The sequence below is a fragment of the Cynara cardunculus genome (assembly GCF_001531365.2).
Source record: "Cynara cardunculus var. scolymus isolate 2C chromosome LG 17, CcrdV1, whole genome shotgun sequence".
Classification (NCBI taxonomy): Eukaryota; Viridiplantae; Streptophyta; class Magnoliopsida; order Asterales; family Asteraceae; genus Cynara; species Cynara cardunculus.
The window spans coordinates 30,842,647-30,852,913 of record NC_037544.1 but is presented as its reverse complement, the minus strand read 5'-3'; the positions used below and the strand labels follow the sequence as shown (position 1 = coordinate 30,852,913).

General features: G+C 32.2%; 1 protein-coding gene across 1 annotated transcript; it reads right to left on the bottom strand.

Moving 5' to 3' along the window:
- Window positions 1–3,105: 3,105 nt before the first annotated feature.
- LOC112500896 lies at window positions 3,106–4,095 on the bottom strand. Its single transcript, XM_025104506.1, has 2 exons — window positions 3,840–4,095; window positions 3,106–3,718 (listed from the first exon to the last, which is right to left on the bottom strand). Exon 2 carries the CDS (start codon window positions 3,707–3,709, stop codon window positions 3,287–3,289), a length of 423 nt encoding a protein of 140 aa, XP_024960274.1. The 5' UTR covers window positions 3,710–3,718; window positions 3,840–4,095; the 3' UTR covers window positions 3,106–3,286.
- Between the last annotated feature and the right edge of the window lie 6,172 nt (window positions 4,096–10,267).

Here is a 10,267-nt window from a genome sequence, read left to right as displayed (position 1 = left end):
TTGATATAAGCGATAATGTGATAATTGTGTGATAATCACATGATTATCACACCCATATCACATGATTAACCGTTTATTAGATAATGATAATCATGATCGTGTAATCGTATTAAAAGATTTTATGATATCATTTCCATTATTACCCTTTTAATTTTAATATTTTCTGAATCTTTTTAAATTTCAATTTTAGTTTTAAAAATCTTTTAATTTTATTTTTTATCACAATATGTGGTTATTGGATTGTTCTCGCATTCTTGTAAATCACAGGGGTTCTCGTTTGAACCCTTCCCTATATATGCCCATTCAAAAGAGAACTGATTAGTATGTGATAACTGTGAGATCCAATTTCAACCACAAATCAACGGATAAATTAGAAAATTAATAATTATGATAGTTTGAGTTAAAATTATAATTAGAGGGCTTTAATAGAACGATTGGGCTTTAATAAACCGTATTGTGCTTTAATGGATTGTATTGGGCTTTAATGTACTGTATTGGACTTTAATGAACCGTATTGGGTTTTGATAGACCGATTGGACATTAATGGATCGTATTGGACTTTAATTGAACGATTGGGCTTTAATGTACCGTATTGGGCTTTAATGGACCGTATTGGGCATTGATAGAACATATTGGGCTTTAATGTACCGTATTAGACTTGTATGAACCGTGTTGAGTTTTGATAGACCGATTGGACATTAATGATAGACCGATTGGACATTAATGGACCGTATTGGGCTTTAATAGATCGTATTGGGTTTTAATGGAACAATTGAGTTTTAATGAACCGTATTGTGCTTTAATGGATCGTATTGGGCTTTAATGGAACGTATTGGGCTTTAATGGACCGTATTGGCTTTAATGAACCGTATTGGGCTTTAATGGACCGTATTGGGCTTTAATCGACCGTATTGGGCTTCAATGAACCGTATTGGGCTTCAATTGACCGATTGGACTTTAATGGATCGTATTGGGCTTCAATGGACCGTATTGGTTTTAATGGACCATATTAGGTTTTAACGGACCGTATCGGCTTCAACGGATCGTATTGGGTTTTGATAGACCGATTGGACATTAATGGATCGTATTGGGCTTTAATGGACCGTATTGGGCTTTAATGGATCGTATTGGACTTTAATGGATCATATTGGCTTTAATGGACCGTATTGGGCTTTAATGGATCGTATTGGACTTTAATGGATCATATTGGCTTTAATGGACCGTATTGGGCTTTAATGGACCGTATTGGGCTTTAATGGACCTTATTGGACGTTAACGGTTCTATTGGGCTTTAATGTTTTGTATTAAGCTTTAATGGATCGTATTGGGCTTTAATGGATCGTATTGATTTTAAATGAACCGTATTGGGTTTTAATGATTCAATAATAACAATAATAATAATAATTTTTAAAAAATATGATCATTCATGAAATATATAATAATAATAATCATTTTAATGGTAATAATAATATAATTTTAAATTTCTAATAATAATAATAATAACTTAAAATTAAAATAATGGATTTAGAATACCGACGGATATTCCACCAGAAAACAAAAAATTTCAAAAATATACGCACAACCGATTGATTTTTAAAAAAATTAAAATTTTGAAATATTTCCGACAGAATTATCCACCGGTAATCCGCTGGTGACCTTAAATTATTTAAAGTTTTTAGAAACCCGGTTAATTTAAAAAAATTTAAAATTCTTAAAAAGTTTTGCCGACGGTAACCCTAAATTTCTGGTTGCATTTTATTTTTTTAGTTTAATCCATATTTTTACAAATTTATAGGTTTTAAATATTTATTGAATAAATATTTTGAAAATAATTTTTTTATTATAATTTTTTTATTTCGACGGATATATCCGCCGGTAATATTGAAAAATTATAATAATATTTAAAAAATAATTAAATCATTGAAATGTGTGGCGGATTTCCGGCGGAAATATCCACCGGTAATATTTAAAAAGATTTTTAAAAATTTAATTTTATTAAATTATTTTTTCGGCGAAAAAATATTAGTGGCGGTTTTCAGACGGAAATATCCGCCGGTAAATTAAATCATTTTAAAAAAATTCTTAAATTTTTAATTAAGTAAATCAATATTTTTTCTTAATTAAGCCAGCGAACTGTTTCTGGTGGCAGAAATCCGCCGGTAAAATAAAGCATCCGCCGGTAAATTAGACGGAAAACGAATCACCGGCTCCCACTTTTCCGGCGGACAAATCCGTCGGAAATCCGCCGAAAAATCCTACTTCCGGCGGATTTGTCCGCCGGAAAAGCGAGCCTGTTTGATAGTGTGCCTAAAGTCGAAGTGGTGACAATATGTGAATGACTGCTATTACTCTCGTGCAATTTTAGGTTTTGAAAGAAAGGGTTTCGAGGAGGAGTTTTAGCCAAAGTTGCAAACGAAAGATATTATCAAAATGTCTCAAAATTATGCAAAACTAGGTAAGAACACCTTATTTGTAAGATAAATCAAGTATTTTAATGGAATATATGTAGAGAATAAATCAATATATTTGAGTTATGACAAAAGAATTTTCATTATACACCTCATGTTTATAATCATTAGTCTCATAAATTTCTTTTATCATTTTGAACCAATTATAAAGTTTGATGATTTAGAATTTAGAGGTGGGTTATTATACAATTTATTACATTAGTACAACTCAATCTCAATCGTCTATTTAATTTGATGAATATATAATTTTATAAAAGTTTTGATTGTTTCATAATATATTGATCATAATTAATGAATCTTATTCATCTTCCATAAATATTTAAATCATAATAAATGAACTCTCATTATTTCCATAAATATTTCAATTTGTTAGATTACATTGGTTGTACAAATATGATAGGTTGCATTTGAAACAAACTCTTAGAACTTATTTATTAATTATATGTATCAAAAGAAACAATCAAGGATGATGAAACAACTTCATATCAAGTGTAATATCAATTCATATTAGTATAATATTTGATATGTGATCATCACTTATTTAACTTATAATAAGTTGATAAAAACTTTTATAGGAAAATATAAGTTTTTCCAATGAGCAATCCAAAACACCCCTTGGAGGATGATGATAGGATAATAGCTAAGATATGATGTATATGATTCAATAGCATAAGGATTACGTGATCATTATGAACAAAAGAGAGATTTATTCCTGAATTCAATCAATTCCTTGATATCCATGGGAATATCAAACTCAGCTATGGGATCTTTAAGCTAACTAATTCTTCATAATTGCTTACCTAATAAACTCATATTCGTCAATTATCTAGGCTAAAATGGCAGGCGTTCGATCGGACAAGTGAAGATGACGACGAGTGGTAGTTGGATTCAACAGAGCTGGATCTCGGAGAATCTAAACTTCTGATCAAAAGTTGCTTCACGGCGGAGATGAGATCCTCCAGCGGTGGCGAATTCATTGATGATCGGAAGTTTTTGCAGAATCTCATATGCCGATCCAGAGCTGCTTCCTCTGACTCCGAACAAGATCTCTCCATCTCGTCCTTTACCGCCTCCGCACACAGTCCACAAATCCACCGCCCCTGGTTACTATCTCTCACGGTCGCGATGTACGTCTGCGTACACTCTTCCGTCAGGCCGCAGCACTCGCATTTCACAGACTCCACGTCACCACCACCGTCCACCTTAACCGACGTCAATTTCACATCCATACCAGACATCATAACCGTATCCTTCACCATTATAATCAAACAGAAAAAACAGCTTACAGTCAATAACCTACAATCAACACGGCTATATAAACCGGTACGAAGTTAATGACAATTGTTTTGGAAAAACAAAAATCAAACTCACCGATCTTCGTGATTGACGTTCCAAATCTCTCTAAAATTTCCTCCAAAGTCGTGACTGTTTGCAAATTACGAAAAAACTTATCGTTCTTTCTCCCACTCGCCTTCTTCTTCAACAACCTCACCGCCAATCAGCAACAGCTTAAAACACAGCAATTTCATATACATTTCAGAGCCCTTTTTGGCTCAGACCAAAATTGGATAGAAGTAAGCAACAAGAGAAGAGAAGAGGAAGAAGGTTCAGGAATTCTCTGTTTGTAAGAGATGTAGATATACGAAAGAGGTGGGGAAGACGACAGAGAATTGCCAGCTCTAGTTACTTGGCTGTTTTGAGGAGCTGTTACTTTCAGCAACAAACAAAATTCACGTGGGTTACGTCCCACTGCTTCATTGCTGCTCTCATGTCTGTCTCATCGCCATTGATTTTGAAGTTCCCCCAATTGATAAACATAAGCTTTTTTTCTTCTTTTGTTTCTTCTCATACATTAAATTAAATTAAATTAAAATAATAATAATATCTTTTTCCCCAACTAAATCTTAGATTTTCTAGTTTGACTCTATAATATTTAGATTAAAATAAAGCTTGATTTGATAACTATCATAAAGAATTCACCAAAAATAGTCCATCAACATTCAACCCTACCTTCGTGTCTGTCTGTAGCTATATATTTTGAAGGTATTGAGTCATTGTTGGGTTTCGATTTTCGATTAGAATGAGAGTTAAAAGGGAAAAGGTCAAGTAGGGATCTCCATTTATGTTACATATTATGATGAGATATACCGTAGCATTCTCCATATCAAACACGATTCATGTGTGAGTTTGAGATTAAAGGTGATCAAGGGTCAGATCATTTCTTAAGATTCTCATCTTAACCCCCTTTCTCACATGCAGGACGTCCAATGATTTTTGATGGCCTCGACGAAAAGTCAAAAAAATGCACCTAACAGAAACACGGATATTGAGGGATTTGAAACTTAATCAAACTAGGAGGTTCCACCTAATGCCAATTTCAATTGAAAAAAGTAAGTTACCTCGGTGGAAGAAGCCTCAGGAAAGAACCAAAGAGTTAAGCAGTTCATCCTGTGGCCAAATCTGCATAATCTAACCATTGGGACTGATATGCATCACTAAGTCAATCAAATACCTATAATTCTCCACAATTTTTCCTCCATTAACAATCATCAAGTAGCTTTTGATCATCCAATATATCATCTTAAAACGACCCCAAATCAAATTCCATGCGTGCATCAGATTACTCCTTCCACCAAGCTTATTTCCTCTACCATTGATCAAAAATCTGAAAATTACATTCCTTATTTCTCTGAAAACACCCATTTGTTGATTTTTGCATAACCATACCACCCTTGTTTCATAACCATTCCCAAACATCCAAGTTCCATCCTTATATCTCTTACTTTTTTTATTTTTCATTCATCACCCTTACCATGTTAACATAAAAATTCATATATGAACTAAAATGCATTAAAAAATAAGGTTTTGTTTTACAAATTATATCATTATAATTGTCTCGTCAATACCTTCAAAATGAACTCAATATTGAATATTTTTGGATTTAATCATGCTAATAAATATTATGAATACCTACATAACTTGTTTTATATCCCTTATCTTTTCAGTTTAAAATTTACATATTTATCATATTAAAAATATATAATCATAGATTAACAAAAATACATTAAAATGCGCTTTTTTTATTACACATTATACCATTATAATCATTTCGTCAATATCTTCAAAATGGGTACGAATTTATACTATATTATAAAATATCATAAATACGTATGAATCTATATTATATTATAAAAGGCCTTAAACAGTTATATATCACAAAGGACTCGGACATAACTTGACAAATCTAAGGAAACATATAAATTATCTCTCTATATGTATGAGTCACTATAAACGTCATTCATTTTGATTTTCCTGTTTTTGGATTTACAGTTGGTATTCGTTTAAGGTCGCGATTGAGACATATTGTCTGACAGTCTCCAAACCACACTATCTCAGTATATCTTATCTGGGGATGGGGTCTGTCGGGAGGGGGGGGGGGGGGTTCAAGCGAGGATCCCTGCTTTTGAGAAAGTGTGTGAGAGAAAAATGATTTAATCAGGGTCACAAGTGGTACTCAATGTTGCATTATGAAACCTCCATGTATATGAGTTGTCTTTAGAATCTGTGTTGTAACACCCCAAAGAATGGGATAAAATTTTTTCCCAAAAAGAAGGAAATGTGGTATACAAATATCAAGATAGGAGCTTGTCCAAAATGGGAATAAGGTATACCAGTTACATTACAATGTGTAAATATATTGGTTTGAGGTTAACAACCTCCAATCTAATCCTTGGAGAACTAGATTACAATCGCATGTCATCCCAAACCATCCAAAAGGTTAACCATCTGCATAGTGTCCCAAAAGTTTCCTAAGCTTGCTTTACAAGCCAATCAAATCTTCTTGGTGGTCACGTCACTAGAACCTGAGATACATGTTGACACAAGCAAATGTTAGGCCAAAAAGTCTAGTAAGCATGAACAACTATAACGAACACTATATTTTAATTGAAAGCATCAATAACATTTAGTTGGGATTAACGAGGAAGAACCGTATCATCTTACAAGCATCATCTTAAATAAAGGTTGACCTGAGTGTCTACAATTGTAGATATCACCACAAGGCCCTGCACACTTAAAGACTACCTCCAATGCATTACTTCAAGCGACGAAGATCCTGCTGTCACCAAGACAGCACTTCCGAACTCAACCCTCCTAATGTCTACACAAAGGTTCATCTGAAACATACGATTGTAATTAGGGTTATTCATGTGATCAAAATAATAGGGCATGTTTTCTCTTAACCAAGGTCAAATTAATGGTCCAACAACTATACAAATCACGTTTACAAAATAAACCCCATTATGCTATGACCCCAAAATTAGGTCAATAATACCTCAAAATACACCATATAGAATTTTACGAATTCTTTAGTCAATCCTCATGAAATCTCTTTTAAAGCAACTATGATCAAGGGATAAACAATAAATATGTAATCATAAAGAGCAATTTAATTTTTATGCGTACAAGCCCTAAGATAAGATAAGATAACCAAATCACCAATTTATTGAATAACACATGAAATAAAGCTAGAAATGCAAGTAAGCTAAGCATATAGACATGTATCTAATTTTTACAAAGGATTTTATACCTACCCATTAGGTTTTTAGGGGAAAACCTAGAAAATAGCATAACCCTAAAAATGGAGTTTGGGGTGGGGGGGGGGTCTTGAATCTTGATCACTAACTTTGATTCCTTTCAAGAACACTAAATGAAATCTTGGATCATCAACAAAACCCCTCCATTAATACAACTCTTGGTTGGAAGTAAATGAGAAGGAAGATGGAAGATGGAGGATGGAGGTAGGTGAGGGAAAATGGAAAAGTAACGAGGGTGATGATGAGGCAAAGAAGAAGGCAGCAGGTCAAGAGGAACTTGGCCGATGCATGAGGCCTTTCAGCCAATTCGGGCGACTTTCGTGCAGCTTAGGCCGCATGATACATGTTTTTGCTACTATTACCTACTATCTCAATTTGTCCCAGCCATCTACCAATAGCCCTCTACGCAACTTCCATGCGGGTTTAAGGGTGCCTTAAGCCTCCCCCTCCCAGGGAAATTTCAAGGCTTCCAGCGCCTCGGGCGGTTTCTACGCGGCTCGAACCGCATGGGGATCGCGTTACACATTAGATGTTATAGTCTTTTAGTGCATTCACCCGTTTAAATAGAGTCCAAGCCGGCTTTGCCACGGCTTTGGCTGCATGGCAACAACACCGACCCTCCAAGCATCTCCACCAAGAGTTAGGTTTGACCAAAACATCCCTTAAGCACTAAAATAGTTCATGAAATAGCTCCCGACTTTTAAAAGGTTAAAACAAAAAGCTCCTAGGAGCTCGAGATTAATGTTTAACGAAAAGGCGGGTGTTACATGTGTCACAATTAGGTCAAGTGTACCCATATAATATTGAGGCTCCAAGTGCCACTCTCGTAACAATATTAATAGTGCAAAACAAAAGGATCAGTCCTTCTATGAGGAGCTAGATTGTTGGTGTCTTCTTTTTGGGGTATTTTATGATGATCATCTACATTGAGACACGACCTCATTCTGTCTAGAAGAAGTTACTTAGGTTTAGGTCGAGAGGATGGAATCTTCCAATAATAGTTAGCAGTACTGAACAAATGAGTCATCGAAACAGAAGTTCATAAAGATGCATGGTGTTGCATCCTTTAGACCTTTTGGATGAGTTTGATGGTTTAACTTTATTGTCATACAAAGTATTGCACAAAATTTGAGCATGCAAAACTTTATGATTGTTATTTTGGTTTTTATATAACCAAATCAAATAAACACACCAAATATATTCCAATTTTATGTTGACTTTTTTTCTACCTCTTAATTCTTGAAAATGCTAGACTAATAAACCTTATTACAAGGTCTGAATGTTGAAAATGTTATGTTTGGATGTTGCATATGTATTCAAATTTCTGCTTATAGAGATTGACATCTATTGTAATCGACTCGACTGAAGAGCCTTGGGTCAATAGCATCATGTAAACTTACATATCTATTGTAACCTTGCTTTTTCTTTAACATGTGTACAACTGTTGTTTTATTTTTATTTTTATTTTTCTTAGAGAGATATATAAATAGTGTTTTTTATGGAAAATATTTTATATGAGTTAATTCTTATTTTATTAAAAAATATTGGCATGTTTAAAATCAAATTCATGCATTTAATCATTTATCGTAAATATCATTATGATTTTTCGAGAAACATCTTTTTGGAATATTCTCATCTGTTGATGTAATGTTAACATCTAAGGAAGTCATTGAAAAGAATTCCTCTACTCATGAACCATAAACTTCAGCTTTAAAATTACAGTAGCAACCAAAAATAAAATTCGCAACTTGTATTCCATTTGCAATTAAAAAACTATAACATCAGTCAGTAATCATATGCGTCTTGGCCAATTTGCTTGCACCTCAATTAGTCTCAAGACTCCTAAAAAATTAGAACAGGTAGCTATCAATCTTTTTTAAACTAGGAAACATGTTGCTTAAATGTATTCAAAATGTGTATTCGGTTATATTGTACGGGTATACAATTAGCATTGAAGAAAAAAAAGTTAAAAATGAAACATGATTGCCATTTTAAGTTCCTGACTTTAATCGAGATGCACACAACAACATCCCGTAGATACCTTACTAGAATATATTAAACAAATGTTAAAAAAATTTGAACTTTAACTATTAGAATTTGAAATTAACTAGAAGGTACTCGCGCAATGCGGCGAAATACATCTCGATTTTAATATTTTGTTTTATTATGTCATCTGCCAATGTTATAATACATGAGTTTTATGTGGTTTGGAGAAAAACGATAATGTTTTTATTTTTGAATAAAATATAAATTTGAAGATATCTTAAAATTTTATAAAAAATATATATCGATATTAGTATCAAATTAACTATTTAAAGGTTCTTGTTTTGTTGTATAATTTCTTTAATTCAAATTTTTTATTATAATTTAAGTTTAATAACGAAGTAATTATTTTTAATTTAATAATATAATTTTTTATAAAGATAACAATTAAATATTTTGTTAGAACATAATGATTATCCTAATTATATTTTAGATTTTTTATATTTAAAATAAAATGTTTATCCAGTATTTGATTATGTTTATCAGCAGTTAGTTACACGAATTCAAACATAAAGCTTTAATAAGTTGTACTTATGTATTATTTACTTGTAATCTTGAGTTTTAAGTAATATATATAAATAAACAATAATTCAATCACATATAAAAAATAATGTTTAAGAATAGTATAGATAAAGATAAAATGGGATTGGATGGAGTTTATAACTCATTTGGAGTTGACAAAACGTTAGATTCTTATCTTGTCAACCATATATTTGTTTCAAACAGAAGACGAAAATTTATTATTAAATTATTCTTTTCAAGTTCATCTTCTTATCTTTTTCTTTCTAAGTCTTACAAATTCTTTGATCTCTTCACCAAACAAAACTACAAAATTTTATTTATGAACTGGATGTGTATATATATATATATTTTTGTTTTTCGTCTATTTATAAAAGATACAAAATTACCCTTCTAATTTTGTTTGACTAGTCAAAGTCACAATCTTTGATTAGTCAAAGGTGCAATTCTTAACCAATCTAGATAATTCTTGACCAATCTTGATTTTAATATTTCGTTTTATTCCGTTTTTGTAAATGTTTTAATATGGTTTTGAGAAAAAGAGATAATATTTTTATTTTTGAATAAAATATAAATTTAAAAATATCATAAAATTTTAAAAATAAATATATCAATATTAATATCAAATTAACTATTTAAAAG